Source organism: Papilio xuthus, unplaced genomic scaffold (assembly GCF_000836235.2).
Source record: "Papilio xuthus unplaced genomic scaffold, Pxut_1.1 DF826945.1, whole genome shotgun sequence".
Classification (NCBI taxonomy): Eukaryota; Metazoa; Arthropoda; class Insecta; order Lepidoptera; family Papilionidae; genus Papilio; species Papilio xuthus.
In genome coordinates, this window is record NW_013531704.1 from 2,939,009 (window position 1) to 2,957,336 (window position 18,328).

The window sequence follows — 18,328 nt, forward strand, 5'->3', positions numbered from 1 at the left end:
CGTGGACCCTACGAGAGAGTGAGAAAAAGAAGATAGACGCGCTCGAGATGTGGTGCTGGAGAAGAATGCTGAAGATACCTTGGACCACCAATGTACTAAAAAGGCAGCGACTAGGTGGCGTCTAGTAAAGCAGATCACTGATACATGATGACCATGACCAATCTGACAAAACTGTAACGACGAAGAAGAAGAACTTTCGCACTTGTCTACAGAGTATAGCTGACCATTAAATTGGTTAGATCATTGAATTGTTACAGGTATAAAAGCACCACGGCTGACCATTAAATTGGTTGGATGATTCATGTCTTACAAGTATGAAAACTGCATAGCTGACCATTAAATTGGTTAGATCATTGAAGTCTTGCAGATAAAATAGAACCACGGCTGACCATTAAATTGGTTAGATCATTGAAGTGTTACAGGTATAAAAGCACTACAGCTGACCATTAAATTGGTTAGATGATTCATGTCTTGCAAACATGAAAGCTGCATAGCGGACCATTAAATTGGTTAGATCAGTCATGTCTTACAGACATGAAAGCAGCACGGCTGACCATTAAATTGGTTAGATCATCTCATCGTTAAATCGATAAGTTCATTTACAGCCTGAAAAGTTGTCAAGTACATAAATTAAGAAGATGAAACCCTGATCGATAAATTGATATTACGAGTGGTAAGAAGTTTGAAGCTAAAATTTGTGTGAGGCAAACTGTTAACTAAATTAAGGTGAGAGGTATCTAAATTAAGGTGAGAGGAAATACATTATCTACAATAAAATCAAAATAATGACTATTAATCAACTATATGCCTACAGTACATGTTTTATAATTAGAAAAACCATCAACAAAACAAATCATCAATAACATGTCGTTTGTAAAGTTACAGATTAATAAACGCAGCACTCTGCGAGCAAGTCTAATTGTTGTGCCGAAAGTGAGTGGAAAGAGATATATGTATAAAATACGAAGGAGTACAGCTTCATAAGTTGTTACTGCCATCTTTATAAATGTAAGTTCAGTTAATCAATTTAAATCTAAGCTACCTGAATACATTTTAGATTTTTGTAAAAAAGTAAAGTAAATTTAAGTCAAATCAATGGCGACTATATTATGTACATTGTACGATATTGTTTTCAAGAAAGTGACTATTCCTTTGTCTTTTTGAGAAGTAATTCTTTTAACCCTGTTATAAGCACCTTACTACAAAATACGTAGTACAAAATGATATAAAATGTGATTGACTATTAGTCACGTTTTGTTATGAATATTTACAATGTGTATAACGCAATTTCTAATATTATATTGCCAGTTACTAAAGTCATTGGCTTTATTAACGAATCCGTGGCTAATGCTGGATTGGTGAAGTTTCCAGAGATACTATTAACTACGAGTATATGTAAGTTTAAATCTCGTGATGTACTGTGCACTAAACGAATTTCGATTCAATAATTGTGAAACAGATAAGTAGTTTCCGCTTCCGGCGATAGATGACTCTGTATTTAAAATACATCTGAAATTGATTTTATTGCTCTAATTTGGTAAAAATAAGAGCGGAAACGTGTTTTTCTTTGATAATGACATGCTACAGTTGCCGTAAAATAGAATAAATAAAGGTTAATGTTTTCTTTCTGAAATAGCTTTATTTATAGCATAATTATTGGACCAAGTCATGGAGGAATTCATTGTAAAAGTCGCTGTTTAGGCAACTCCTCGCTGAGGACACACTAGTCGCAGTCGGGGTATGTTGAAGCTGGATTTTGTTATCAATAACCCACAAAAAATTGGTGAGTCAACTTGAATTAAGTTTTAACGGCTTTAAACTCAATTTAGGGAGCAGAAATACCGATTTATGAAATATTGAACCAAAATCGCACTATCGACTTATTAAACGACTTTAGCACACTGCCTAAAAGTGTGTTTAAAATCAAAGAGATCTTGTTGACATAATATATAATTTTACTTTTAAATGGCATTCCATTTGGATTATTATAAGCTGAATAACTGAAACGATTGTGGAATAAAATGCTATCCCTTAGTTCTACAAGTAACTTAACTATTTTCATACAGAAATAGCTACCTGTTTGATTGTAAATAACATTAGAGAATAAACGGAAATGACAAGTTCATTTGCTGACCTGTGAAAAGAAGGGACAAAGAGTTTGTCTCTTTATGTTTATTTATGTTACGCCTATATTGAAAAAGACTTTTACTATGTTCAGAGTAGTCATTAGCAATTCATTGTTACATATAGATATAGTTGAACATCTGATAAATTGAAAACTTATAGTGGCATTTAAATATTGTCCATCAAGTTAAATATAAAGTTCAACATAATTAAATACCGTTAGTGACTCTGTGTTGTGGGTTGAAAGATCTCAAATAAGCTGGGAAATAAATTTGGTAATTAAATATAAAAAAGGTATAAGTCTTGACTTTTGAAACCTTCATTCAATAGAAAATGTAACATCTTTGAAGGAGAAGAAACATTAAATTGTTAACATAGTAAGTTAGTCATTTTCAGGTTATGTATTAGAAAAAAAATTATCATTGACTATTCCATAATATAGGGATAGAACATTCTTATTGATGCGAGGGTGCCTTCATCTGTCTGTCTATCTGAGCTTAGGTTTGGTACATTGATGGACGGGAGCCTGGGACCATTGTCATGGACTGATTTTGATGTATTGGAATATGTGAAGTTTGTGCGAGTTTTTGTGGGTTTAATATGTTTCAGTATAAAACTTAATAATATTAAGTGATTAGCCTAAGTGATTGAAATGCTATCCAAGTCAGTATTTCGTACGAGCGAAGTCGCGGGCACAGTTACATCTGAAAATTAAAAAGTAAACAAGTTAAATGGTCACACAATCAGTTACATCTTTTGGTGTTCCAACCAACTAGTACTGTGTCTACAGTGCATAACATTCATAGTAGAGAGTAAAATTTTATTGTTACTACTAGCGTAAATTATCACGCCTAGGATACATTCAAACTGTTAGGTACTTTTAAGAACTGTTAATTATTAAACATATCTTTTTAGCAAAATATTTGGCTTCGACATTAATAATTTACACAAAGATAACAAAGTAAACGTCAATTAAAATCCTGCTTCCCATACCTTAGAGACAGGTATTGATGGCGATATTGAAGTTCGGAATGTTTTAACGTGACAAATGTCAAGACGAAAATAAGTTTATTTAAAAAGAATTGAGGGACACTGACGCGTTCTAAATAACAAATGGAAGGAAGTAGAGCATATAGAAGGAAGAAATAATGGAAACATGGAAGATAAGTATAGGATGGTAACAAATATCTATGCAGTTGTTGTGAAAATAATTATTAAGTGAATTTATATTTATTGTTATTGAATCTAAGTTTATTAAACTTACAAAATGGATATACATGTAGAAGTGTAGAGAAACTTAGAAAATCGAATTTTATGTAAACTTGTATTCTATTAATTGATAGTTTTAGAATACAAGTACCTATACTTAGCAAGATTAAATATATTAAAAAAAGGAAGGGATGTAGTGTATGCATAAACGTAGTGTTGTTTGTCTCGAGCGTACACGCCATAAGTACATGCCGGAGAGAGGGGAAGTCAGTCGATGTCAGACCTTTGAGCCGGCAACACGTGTCGGTACGTGAACGAGCCAAATATAGCACAACGAATGCTACACTTGTGTTCCTTCTTGAGAGGATGTCCTTATTCGCAAAACTCAAATTATCTGTTCATTATAGGATCTTAACTAAACCTGCTATTAACTGCGTTTAGAGAACGTCGAAATTATGTAAAAAAAATCATTAAATAGGTAAATATAGGATTGTGTTGAAACAGGAAACCTGCGTTAATAAATAACAGTCGTGTTTTACCACTAAGCTTTCTTTTTCTTTTCCATCATAAAATAGCTTAGAAATTACAGTTTTACATTAAATTATCGTTAACATCACTTATAATATTTATTCTTCATATCATTGGTACGATTACATTTGAGTTATTAAATATAATGCAGATATTTACATTCTAAACGCATACAAAATAACAGCTACATATATTTTAAATGATCTTAAAAATGTATATCACGATCGATAGGATACATTTTAATTCAATATAATACATAATTATAGATGAAATAACACTGAACATTTGTTTCTCTGACATCAGCATGCTTTTTACACATGAATTATAATAATACGATTGAAAATGTAATCAAGAAGAAAAAAAAAACTAAAGAGGTAGGAAAAGAAAGAGGTTGCAAACCTCAGTCATCTGACGACGTTTGAAATTGAGGGCACCATATTAACTAATACATAAGTCTTCAGTTTAATATTTTTGCCAGCAAAAATAGAAACTTTCCTAATGTAAAAGCAAGACCTCTAAGTGCAAAATCAACGACAGGTGGCCCCGCACGTGCCGCCTTGAATAAAACGCAATGAATGTCAAACGACGCCACTATCACTCACATGTACCAATCATCCACAGCTCCTGGACTTTGCAAAAACATTTTTATTTCAAGAGAAATAAAGTTCATTTTAATATAAACGTATTGAACTCTTAAAACCTTATTTACTGATAGAAACACGAAGATACTTTCTGATTCCATATCATTAAGATATTTATTGCAAATGTGCGTCGTATCGTTTAATTTTAGCGACTCTTACCAGGGTCGTAAAATTTAGTTTCGCGCGATTCCCCGCACCCCGAGACCGAGGGTTAATTCGCCACCCTCTATGACTGTCTGACTTTTCATTATCGAGATGTTTTATTAAAGAAGGGATGGGGACTGAATTGGAGGGTGGAAACAGGGCTTCTGATTTTGGTCATTTTTCATTAAAAAACATAAAAAAATTAAAAAATTATAAACCGAAAATACGTATATCTATACGTATAAAAACGTATTCTAAAAACTGATGCAAAATTACGTTATCTTTTGAATTATTTTTATTTAAATGTATCGTTAATAAAGCATAAACGACATCGCTAATTGTACCAACGCCTTAAATAAGATATTTGTTTTTAAATTGTAAAAGTGTATAAATTAATCATATATTGACAACCCTATTATATTTTGAGTTCCCCGCCCGCGCACCCCCTGTGGGTGGAATGTTTACACTGGGATTTAGGGTTGGCCATATTGCATTCCTATAGACACAAAACATAGTTGCACTTACTTGTAATTAATCTTCCTTATGTCTCCAATACATTTTCATACTATTAACTCTTTATTGCGTAATGTCATGAAATTTAGATTAAATTATTTGACATCTAGTAATAGTCTATGTCAACCGGGGATAGTGCAACTTACCAACAGTTAAAGAATGTTTCAAATAAGTTGGGTAGTTTTAGAGTCTGTCGGAGGCCAAGACCCACTTTGGGTCGATGCACCAGCGGAATAAGTAAGTAAGTAAGTAAGTTTTAGAGTCTACTTAATGCAAACAAACACACAAAGAATTAAATTTTTCATCTTTACATATAGATTACATACTTTTTATTCCCAATACCTGTATTCTGACTGTAAGTACATAAGTCCATATTCAGAATAGAACCCCAACGTCAGATAATTGATAAAACATTATATAACCTTTAAATACATAACATTATTCTATATGTAATGACACGTGGTTTAACCTAAATATTATTCTCAGTCAAGCCAAATATTATATGTATAATATTCGTAATAATATAACGCCCACATATTAATACTGATTGTTTCTTGTTTAAACCTTATTATAAAGACTGTAGAAATAATTTAATATAATTATTATGCAATCAATCAGAAAAATAAACTAGCCGAAACACGCGGGAATTTGATAGCACGTTTATACAGTATAAGATCTAATAATTGGATTTAATGTAACGAATCTTTTTTATCTCGCAAATTACGGCGTTTAAAAACAATCCGTAATATTAATTGTATCACTTTCTTAATTTTAAAGGTACTCGAAAACATCGTAAAAATAATTTGCCAATGGCAATGAAAAAGAGTTAAGATGATTGAGATTTCTACGCGTTTTTATTCAATGTTTTTTTTAAATTCATTTCTCACGTCCACTCTATCTGTTTCGTGCAAATCACTCGAGAAAAACGATTCAATCCAGTCTCTACACCGTCACAATGGAATTTACATACAAACCAGCGTAAATAAAAACAAACTGACACACCCGAGAACCTCATAACGCTCTTTGTCAGTAGTAAAAAATCGGCTTTACCCAAGTTTACAAACATCCAACCCAACACAATGCTATATAATTGATATATAAATCGCATTGACGTCGACCAGTTCAATAAACATAGTCACAACGTAAATTGTTATGCTTTTAGTTACCTCGAAACTCTGTTTGACAAAACACAAGAGACAATGACACGCGCCGGAACCAAACATTCGTGAGTCAGTCAACACTCAATGCTGTATAGACAATTGCTCACTATATCTTTATAATAATAGCTGTATATTAAAAAATAAATGAACCCAACTGACTGCGATACTATACTTCGGAGAAAATTACAAATCTAAAAACGCTTCACTCAACCACATCATCATTCCAACCATTCATTGCGTCACGGTGGCCTTATTTAGTCCTATTTTCCTTCCCACTCTTTTTCTTATAAAGAAACGATGTGGAAGTGGACTTTCCGGATGAGAGGATGCATGGGAAGGGAAAATATTTTCTTTCTGTGCATTCTCTCCTCCGTCGATTTAAAGTAGGCAACGCATATGAAATTGCGTATGTTATTGGGCAACAGTCACTTCGCTATTTCAGCGATTTCAGGTGGCCGCTCGCTCGTTTGCTACCTTACGATATAAAAAAAAATCTTACTTCTTACTAATATCTTATTAATTCTATAAATGCCAATGTTTAGATGGATGGATGGATAGATATTTGTTTGAAGGTACCTCCAGAACGGCTGAGAATCGCGATGAAATTTGGTATACATATAGAACATAGTCTGGAAGAACATATAGGCTACTAATTATGTTTTTTTAATTCCACGCAAACGGAGTCACGGGCGACATCTATAAGTTCATACGTTTAGGCATCAGTAGTTGATATTGGAATTCATTTAAGTACAAACATAGATAGCTGCAAATATAGTAGATACCACAATTAATCACGTAATACTTCTTAGAGCTACGTAATACAAGCGTAATTGGTATGTAAATTACCTTCGAGATATAATTGAAGTTATAAATAGAACTTAATTGTTTTTTAAAACAATAAAACTTTTATCCATCGTTTGCCAAGTGAATATACACAATATAATATATCTACAACTTAGTATAATATTGATAATTGACAAAAAATAACTTTACTAATTGTTAATATTAACCTTTATTCCAATTCAACATTAACCTACGTGAAAAATAGAAGTAATTAATCTTTGGCTACCAATTTGTGTCATTGGGTGCAATTTTTATTTTATAATTAACGAAACCCGACTTAATATTTCCGGCAATTAATTATCACTAGTATATTAATTTAGTACGATTTGTAATTTATTTTATTATTAAGAAATAATGTGTAACACGCCTGAAAAAGGCATAAATGTGCAAATAAACATATAAATAAGATTTTTCTACAATTTATTTAAAATCACAGTAGTCTGATTTCATGCATATGACCAGCTCATGTCGTCTCACGTTCGAAAACAACTGATCCATTCTAATACTGAGAAATAACCCTATCAATTATATTTCCTATCTGTGCAAATACAAATTCAAAACATCGTTGCAATATTATACATAAGTAAACATATACGATATTATAGAACACAGTTTACGGTAAACTGGCATACAAGGTAACTGTTGGACAATAATAAAAATACGCATTGAATTTCTTGTTGACGGATGATCCAATAAAGAACGCGGCGTCTCAAAGTGAAATGGGTCCGAATACTCAGGTGTGCCCTCGCGTCCCCCGCGCTTCACCTCACCCCGTCGGCCCGCTACAGAACAGATACATTGTGAAGCCGCGCCGACACAAAATAGAATTAAAAGTCCGACCACAATGGACCAAAGACCTCTTTCAAAATACAACCAATACTTATTTGGAACTGTTAAATTCCGTCCAGATAAAAATCCTCAGGTGTTCTCATATTAAACATTTATGAGAAACGTTACGTAAATTGAATCAGTTTTTTTAATTCACAATATATTTTGTATAAAGTTTCAACATAAAATATGAAATTAAAATTAAAAACTTTGTAAAACGGATACCTAATTTTATAAGTATTGATGACAATGAGAGACACAAGACATAGAGAGAAATAAAGAAATTAAAAGTAAATGAATCATTAAATGGCATCGTAATATATTTACTAGAATTAAATGATTAGACTTAAGTACCTGATTTTGTATAAAATAAACAAAGATAATAAAAGATTCAAAAAGATGGAGGTTATCAGTTCGTCTGTATTGTTTTATCACATAATTTAAATTGACGCTAATGTTAAATCAATTTTAATCATAACATGAATTTATTTAATTTTGCTTCTTAAGCCTTTTCGATTAACAAAGGTGAATTCGCCATTCTTTTCTTTTCATCTCTACACTAGGGTATTAAAAAATATCAGACATAAAAATTAAAGTTAAAATCCCAAGATCGTTTGATAAAACAACTAATCTTGGCATTCTAAGCTCATGGCGCCGCCTGTTGACAATAAATTAAATTTTTGAACGTTTGTAAAACTTTTGGCTAATAGATGCCGCACTTAACCAAAAGACGCCATCTGGTGTCTAGTAGCAAACCACTCTACTTGATACTAGATGGCGTTCTGCCCCAGTTTTCCTAAAAAAATTACAATGGCAACCCCAAGGTTATAAAAGCCGCCGCCATATTAAATTCCAGCCCATTTTGATTGGTCCATTCTGTTGGCGTCTGCCAGTTACCTCGTTCATTCGTGAATTCAAGAATGGAGGCAATTCTTTGCGCGGCGGCGGTCACCGGTGCGGCAGCCATTTTGCCGGTGCTTGCTTATGAAATATTAAGAAGTGAAATATATCCCGCTGAATTTCCACAATCGCGTACGTTTTTAACTTAGGTAAGTGCCTATTTTAATTATGATCTATTATATTTTATGTATTTGAGAATATTTGCACGAGGTATCTCCATGATAGATTCTCTCATCTGTCGTGGTCGTTTTTACAGTGCTATAGTAATTTGATGCTCAACCCATTCGAAAGCACAAGGATCTCTCTGCTTTCGTCAGTTACGAGCCTCACATTTGTAACAAGAATGAAATTTCAAAATTGTTGTTTTTCCGGCAATACACTAAAGAATATTTCGTTATTTGTAGGATTGTGGTACATCTTCTGAAAATGTATCTGTACAATTTGACTCTACAAGGCTCTACAGCCATTACGCATGCTGTGCATGGTAATTTTTCTGGTACCAAACAGCAAGAAATTATAATTTCACGTGGAAAAACTTTAGAACTGCTTCGACCGGATCCCAACACAGGAAAAGTGCACACATTGATGAAAGTGGAGATATTTGGTATTATAAGATCTATGATGTCGTTTCGGCTTACCGGCGGCACAAAAGGTGAGTGACCTTTTTGTAGCACGTGTTTGATAACCTATGTGACCATGTGGTTTGTGCGTTACTGCATTGTCTTGCTTCATACGCTTGTTACATACAGGCGTATGGTATAACTAGATGCACAGATTATATCCAACGCGTCGCTCTTGACGATTTATTCTAATTGTTGGGATGTATGTAGTGATGGTACAAATTCTATTTTGAAATTATTGATCGTAATTTACGTTAAAAGAACAATATTAAAGTTATTTTCATTATTTGCAGATTATATTGTGATTGGTTCAGATTCTGGAAGAATAGTTATTCTTGAATACATTGCAAATAAAAACATTCTAGAGAAGGTACATCAAGAAACATTTGGCAAATCTGGTTGCAGGCGAATTGTCCCAGGTCAATATTTAGCTATTGATCCTAAAGGCAGAGCAGTGATGATTGGTAAGTTATAAACCTAGGAACTATAAATATTTTAAACTTAATTCATTCCACGCTATATTTTGCATATGAAATTTCCATGTGACTTGGTGGATCTGAATGTGAACATTTTCATTATTTTTTTAGGTGCAATTGAAAAACAAAAGTTGGTGTATATCCTAAACAGAGATGCAGAAGCTAGATTGACAATTTCTTCACCACTAGAGGCCCACAAATCTAATACATTGGTCTACCACATGGTTGGTGTTGATGTTGGATTCGAAAACCCAATGTTTGCATGTTTAGAGATAGATTATGAAGAAGCTGATTCTGACCCAAGTGGTATGTTTTATATTGTTTTACTTCAACATATTCTGCATACACACTTTTTAATGTCTTACAGAATCTCCAATGTTTATTTTTTCAAATATACCCTTCAATTTTTTAAACTACCAATAGCCTAAAGGTTAAGTTTTTGGATTTCCGATCACAAGTTCGAGAGTTCGAATCCCGCCATTAGACTTTTCTCGTAAACCATTTCCTAGCACAAGCCTAGACCTTATTTGGATTTAATTTAATGATTATTTTGAGGTCCGTGTTTCCGACTGCCCATGACGTAAAATCCTCACTTAGATGAACACACAATTTCAATGAATTGCCTTGAATAAAAGTATGAAAAATATGTTTCTTTGAATATATCATTTTTTTAGGTGAAGCTGCTCAAAAGACACAACAGACATTAACATTTTACGAATTGGACTTGGGCTTGAACCATGTAGTAAGAAAATATTCCGAACCCTTAGAAGAGCATGCCAACTTTCTCGTAACAGTGCCTGGCGGCAATGATGGACCTTCCGGAGTACTTATATGTTCAGAAAACTATTTAACATACAAAAACTTAGGTGATCAACATGATATTCGTTGTCCAATTCCGAGGAGACGTAATGATTTGGATGACCCGGAGAGAGGAATGATATTTGTATGCTCTGCAACTCACAAAACAAAGTCCATGTTTTTCTTCTTGGCACAAACAGAACAGGGAGACATATTTAAGATTACAATTGAAACTGATGAAGACATGGTAACGGAGATAAAACTGAAATACTTTGACACAGTACCTGTTGCAGCATCAATGTGTGTATTGAAAACTGGATTTCTATTTGTCGCCAGTGAATTTGGGAACCAGTAAGTATTTTTATTGACCTACTTTCTAATTTTTTTAAAGTAGTAAGCTGTTTTGGAATTAAACAGCATATTGACATGTGAGAATAAGGCTTTCCTATTCTGACTTTAAATAATAATATGCTATATAAAATTATCTCTGAACCAAGGTCCTACCTTACATATGAGGTATGTGCACACTGATTTGAGATATACACCAATAATCACTCATAAAATTTTCATGACTTATTATTTTCAATATTTCAATTGAATGTTTTATTTCATAGTTACCTGTACCAAATCGCACACTTGGGAGATGAGGATGATGAACCAGAATTCAGCTCTGCAATGCCTTTAGAGGAAGGAGATACATTCTTCTTTGCTCCAAGACCTCTAAGGAATTTAGTTTTGGTTGATGAATTGGACTCATTATCACCTATATTAGGTAAGTCATTGAAATAATCTCCATTTAAATGTCGATTAAACTTTGGATTTAATGTGTCATTATATGCAATTTTTTTATAATCATTTCTCAAAAATAGTATTTATTTCTAGCATGTCGCGTAGCTGATTTAACTGGTGAAGACACACCTCAAGTATATTTGGCGTGTGGGCGAGGACCTCGATCTTCTTTGAGAGCTTTAAGACATGGTTTAGAAGTTGCGGAAATGGCTGTCTCTGAATTGCCAGGTTCTCCCAATGCTGTATGGACTGTCAGACGACACAAAGATGGTGAGTACAAAAAAATATAATTTTATGTTCAATTGTAATTTCAAATATATGTTAGTTATAATAAAACCACATATTTTTCTTATACAACTTCTTAACAAACCAAAACCTTTTTCTGGAACAATGGCCGTTTATACAAACTTAAAAAATGAAAAAAGTAGTTGAAAAAAAAAGGAGCTTAATGATTAAAAAAATTGGTCCGTGTTACTGAAATGCCGTGACGTTACCAATAACCACATATGAATGCTCCTCTTTATCAACAATTACTAATAAAACCCTGGTTGTTTGGCAGACATAAACACCAGTGGTTTTTATTTTCAGAATCTACTATCCGGCGATGAACATATTGAGATGGTCCCATCACTCACAAAGGTAGGCATCAGAAACTCCATTATTCATCACTGGAGGCTGCAACGGCAAGAAGAGTCAACATTCACTGACAAGTGTTGCAATTTCCCGCTATATTTTAGCATTATTTTGTTTCTTTGGTTACAGAGGAATATGACTCTTACATCATTGTGTCGTTCGTAAACGCTACTCTTGTGCTGTCGATCGGCGAGACTGTTGAAGAAGTAACGGACTCCGGTTTCTTGGGAACTACACCGACCCTGAGCTGTCACGCGCTGGGAAGTGACGCCCTCGTACAAGTATATCCCGACGGTATAAGACACATAAGAGCCGACAAGCGTGTCAACGAATGGAAAGCGCCGGGCAAGAAGTCTATCGTAAAATGTGCCGTGAATCAAAGACAAGTCGTGATTGCCCTCACTGGTGGAGAACTTGTGTACTTTGAGATGGATCCTGTAAGTTAATTGCTTCAAACTGTCAATTATAATGTGACTAAACACATGTTTACAACATAGTTTACAATTTACCGACGTGTTTGCATGGACGTGCCTTCGTGTGTGTCCATGTGAGAGTGGAGCGTAGCTGTCAGTGCAGTGATGTGCCCACAACGTCGCAGATCATGTCGGTCTCCCGCTTGCGGTTGAGACCGGCACTCGGCATATTCCATAGCCTAACTGGAGTCGCTCTGACTGTGAAGGTGGCAAAACCATGCCGTGGACAAATACTTAACATTTAATTTAAAATGTTAATACGAAATCTAGATATTTTTAGTTCAATGAGTTTTCACTAACCTCAATAATCATTTTTCAGACTGGACAATTAAATGAATATACAGAAAGAAAAAAATTATCATCAGATGTGTCTTGTATGGCGCTTGGATCTGTAGCGACCGGTGAACAGCGGGCCTGGTTTTTAGCTGTGGGATTAAATGATAACACTGTTAGGATCATTTCTTTAGACCCATCGGTAAGTTTAACTTTATAATTCCTACTGTTCTACTACTTTTGTTTAAAGTGATGAGACCAGGACACCACTGAGTATTATTGATTACAAAAACCCAAAAATGCGTTATTCTCTATATTGCTGATTGAATTTTTTACTACAAACACAATGATTCACTATTTGATTAAATACTAAATTGTATGTATTGATTGCAGGATTGCCTGGCACCTCGCTCAATGCAAGCTCTGCCAGCAGGTGCAGAATCCCTTTGCATTGTTGAACAGCCATTTGAATCTGGAGCTAAATCTGCTCTACATCTTAATATAGGACTAAGCAACGGCGTACTTCTGAGAACTACCTTAGACTCTGTCAGTGGAGACCTAGCTGACACAAGAACTAGGTAATTGACTTTGATTTTGTATACTTAATTTATTAACTATCACCTATGATGTCAAACTTATTCGCTCCGTGTTTCATCTGAAAAACAGTGACGATTATTAACCAGATCTGAGGTTACTGACAAAAAAATGAATTTAATTTTTCAACCAAGGACAATGTTACAAGTTTTTGATGTATTTCAGATATTTAGGTTCAAGACCGGTGAAGCTATTCAAAGTGCGAGTGCATGGCGCGGAGGCAGTTTTAGCAGTGTCCTCTAGAACTTGGCTGGGATATCATTATCAAAATCGGTTCCATTTAACACCTCTTTCATATGAATGTTTGGAGTATGCGGCCGGTTTTAGTTCAGGTAATTATTACATTGAATAATATTGTTATAAGTTATTATTACCGACGTGTTTGCATGGACGTGCCTTCGGGTGTGTACATGTGAGAGTGGAGCGTAGCTGTCAGTGCAGTGATGTGCCCACAACGTCGCAGATCATGTCGGTCTCCCGCTTGCGGTCGAGACCGGCACTCGGCATATTCCATAGCCTAACTGGAGTCGCTCTGACTGTGAAGGTGGCAAAACCATGCCGTGGACAAACACATAAAACTTATAAAAACGTATTTTTTTTAGTCAAAAACTATAATGTCAGTATTTAACAGAAAAAAAACAATTTTCAAAAAGCAATCTCTTCGTTTTGATTAATGCAAAGCAATGATTTCTACTCTATTTACGTGTGAACTATGTTTTTTTTTTTTAAACTATATTTAACATGAATGTTTTCTTCATAGAACAATGCGCGGAAGGTATTGTCGCTATCTCTTCAAATACCCTAAGAATTCTTGCACTGGAGAAATTGGGCGCCGTGTTCAACCAGACTTACTTGCCCTTAGATTATACTCCTCGGAAGTTTGTTGTCAACTCTGACAGCAATCATATTATTGTATTGGAGACTGATCACAATGCCTACACCGAGGAAATGAAAAAGCAAAGAAGGTAATTAAAAAAATATTGAAAAGATAACAAAACAAGTTTAAGATTGATTATATTTCTATATTAATTTGAAAAAGTATAAAAAATAATTATCCTAATATTTAAATTCTTCTAATGATGACCACTCTACACACAAATCCTGAATTTCAATGTAGATACTCCTGCAGTACTGATTACATTTTAAAATACAAATTGCACTATATATACTCTTGTTTTTTACTAAATGGCGTAATTTATTTCAGAGTCCAAATGGCACAAGAAATGCGTGAAGCAGCGGCCGGCGGAGGTCCTGAGGAACAACAGTTAGCCAACGAAATGGCAGACGCCTTTCTATCAGATGTGCTGCCAGAAAATGTATTCTCTTCACCAAAAGCTGGTGCAGGTGGGTTCAATATCTGAACATTAGTAAGCCACATTCTCTGGGCAAGGGTGGACTATGTCGACGAACATGCTCGCTCTAATCGATTGTGGCAATAACAAATCCTTGCGTTAATCCCAGATGACTTGTGTAAGTCATTTGATTCAAGCAAAGGATACAAATAAATCTTACTAATATTATAAATGTTAATGTTTAGATGAAGAGATCGATGGATATTTGTTTGAAGGTATCACCAGACCGGCTGCATGGATCTTGCTGAAATTTGGCATAGATGTAGAATACATAGGCTATATATTAAGTTTTTTTTTAATACCGCATAGACGGAGTCACGGGCGCGGACAACACCAAATAAAGTTCTTAATAGTTGATTTTAAAAATATTGGTACCCATACGAAATTTAGACGTTTTAGTAATGCTTGAGCTCTTAAAGTAGGTTTTATATCCATTCCTTTTGTAACAGGTATGTGGGCGTCTCAGATCCGCGTGATAGACATGGGGGTAAGCGGCGGCCAGCCGGGCACAGTGTACAAGCTGCCACTGGAACAGAACGAGGCGGCCGTGTCTATGTGCATCGTGCACTGGACTGCCCAGGCGTTCCTCGGCATACCGCATCTCGTAGTCGGCGTCGCCAAGGATATGATACTATCGCCCAGATCTTGTACAGAGGGCAGTCTGCATGTCTACAAGGTAAGTTGTACTTTAGAAATGGATTACTAAGATTCTCTTTTTTATTTTTAGTTTGTATATATTTAATGTTGTAACAATAAAATTGTTGTTCTAGATATTCTCCAATACTGGTAAACTGGAGCTGGTCCATAAAACACCGATTGATGACTATCCCGGAGCGTTGGCCGCGTTCAACGGCAAACTGATGGCCGGCGTGGGCCGCATGTTGAGGATGTACGACATCGGTCGCCGGAAGCTGCTGCGTAAATGCGAAAATCGACACATTCCAAATCTAATTGCCGACATTAAAACTATTGGACAGAGAATTTTTGTCGCCGATGTACAGGAATCAGTATTCTGTGTTAAATATAAGAAGAGAGAGAATCAATTGATCATATTTGCTGACGACACAAATCCTAGATGGATAACAAACACTTGTGTACTGGATTATGACACGGTTGCGATGTCTGACAAGTTTGGCAACGTGTCTGTGATGAGACTGCCGCATTCCGTGAGCGATGACGTTGATGAGGACCCCACTGGGAACAAGGCGTTGTGGGATAGAGGTAAGTCGTAACAGCAAATATCAATTAGCATTTTGAATTTACCTAAAATGTTTATAGCAGCAGAACTTTGACATTGCTATCCAAACATTCTAATTTCAATGATGATACCACAAATTAACACATGCTAGACTAATGAAAATTCATGATTACCTTCATATTCTGAACACATTTTAAATTACTCAAATACGCCTTCCAACAATACAATTTTATAAATACTCGTAATTTTTTTTAGGTTTATTAAATGGTGCGTCGCAGAAGGGAGAAATAGTTGTGAACTTCCACGTCGGAGAAACTGTCGCGTCTTTACAACGTGCTACATTGATACCGGGTGGGTCTGAGGCGTTGCTGTACGCCACCATCAGCGGGGCACTCGGTGTACTACTGCCCTTCACCTCCAGGGAGGACCACGACTTCTTCCAGCACCTGGAGATGCACATGCGCAGTGAGAACTCACCGTTGTGTGGACGCGATCATCTCTCATTCAGAAGCTACTATTATCCAGTGAAGGTAAACTCAAACATTATCTTAAGAAGTCGAAATGAGAAATAATGTTTCAGAAATGTGGCATTTAGTTCTCGAGATAAGTTTTCAGGTATGTTAAGTAACTAGGCTGAGCTGTGTTATTAGGTAGTATCCACAGTAAGTCAACAGGTGCGTGTGTCAGCGTGCTTGTGTTACACTGTTGGTAGAGCAGGCGCGGGGGGCGCGGCGCGCGGCACCGTCGTACTGGCGACCGCACAACGCGCCCCGCACGCCCACTTCCTGAGAGTCGGACACGCGCCCACGTCCGCATGTCCGTAGTATTTGGAATGTACATTTATATCATTATATAAGAATTATTTAATATCGCAAACCTGCAAATATGTAGCAGATATATCACATAGTAAAAGTAGGTTGTATACTTTTCATATGCCAGTTTACTGGCAGCGACTCGAATCTAAGGGGAAGCTAATTTAATTCTCTAACTAGATTTGTACAAATTAAAAATGTTTTCAATGTTTCTAGTGTGTTGTGTGAACATTTGAGTCTACCTTGAGACTAAGTAAATAGCTATTGTTACAGAACGTAATAGACGGTGATCTGTGCGAGCAGTTCAACTCCCTGGAGCCGGCCAAGCAAAAGGCGATAGCGGGCGACCTCGAGCGCACGCCCGCTGAGGTCTCCAAAAAACTTGAAGACATTAGAACCAGATATGCATTCTAAATTGATTCCCTCTTAATATTAAGTAATAAATAAGTATTTAGCTCTTAATCTTTGTCTTATTTAAAAATATCTATATAAAAATAATTGGCACACACCTATCATTACTTCACAGTACTACTACTGCTAAAGAGGCCTAATTGTTTTTCCCTTCTTATGCTACATAAATGTCGATATTGATGGTTTGCGGCTATCAAACTATTTATTCATCAAGAATGTAGAAATTTTGTTATATTATAGGATCCATTTTCGGACATGTTTTGAAAACGAGCAAAAATGTGATGCTTTTGCCAAAATGGCCGATGCTTATTTCCTGTGCTGAAAACCAAACAAAAGGACAGGCATTTATAAACGAGGCCCGACCCGTAAAGGTCACCTGCCCAAATATTCTGTAAATAATTAATTTTTGGTCGTGTACAAAAATAGCTAAATGACGCATACGTATGAAACACGTGATGGTGACGTGGCACAAGCAGGCTGGTAGGGTCGTTGTTTTCACTGACCCACTTCGCAACATAGGTATGTGACTTCACCCCTGCCACAAGTCGACGACAAGACGGAAATGTCACGGCTAGTGTCGTTCTAACATAAATCACTACGAATACTTATGGAAACAAGCAAAGCATTCAGCAAATATAGTTACATGTCTTTATGTAAATACCTGGAGAAACGACTAACTTTCGCGACCTTAACATTTTCTAGCGTCAAAATTTTACTAGGGATGAATATATATACAAGAATAGCCGAAACTCGTTACTAATATTATGTATAATAGTACAATTTAGCAAACCCCCAACAGTGGGAGAAAAGTTAGCTTTTATTGAAATAAAACTGCCTTACATAAATGGACGTGTTAATATGAAAGCGTGCTCAACACTTAAATAGGACGATTTGTCCAAAAATTATGTACGCTCTAATAACGTCATAATGAAAATAAAACCATATTCCAAATTTTATAAACGCTCATGTAAATTGCATTGTATATCATTAACTTGATCCATAATGTACG

The 18,328-nt window shown here is 35.4% G+C and overlaps 1 protein-coding gene across 1 annotated transcript; it reads left to right on the forward strand.

Moving 5' to 3' along the window:
* Window positions 1-8,865: 8,865 nt before the first annotated feature.
* Sf3b3 (splicing factor 3B subunit 3) lies at window positions 8,866-17,370 on the forward strand. Its single transcript, XM_013316851.1, has 17 exons — window positions 8,866-9,039; window positions 9,295-9,542; window positions 9,804-9,974; window positions 10,098-10,292; window positions 10,661-11,135; window positions 11,399-11,556; window positions 11,667-11,843; window positions 12,336-12,643; window positions 12,999-13,154; window positions 13,346-13,530; window positions 13,712-13,878; window positions 14,307-14,511; window positions 14,751-14,890; window positions 15,348-15,574; window positions 15,669-16,119; window positions 16,352-16,626; window positions 17,182-17,370. The coding sequence occupies exons 2-17, from the start codon at window positions 9,317-9,319 to the stop codon at window positions 17,320-17,322; spliced, it is 3,657 nt and encodes a 1,218-aa protein (XP_013172305.1). The 5' UTR covers window positions 8,866-9,039; window positions 9,295-9,316; the 3' UTR covers window positions 17,323-17,370.
* The last annotated feature ends 958 nt before the right edge of the window (window positions 17,371-18,328 follow it).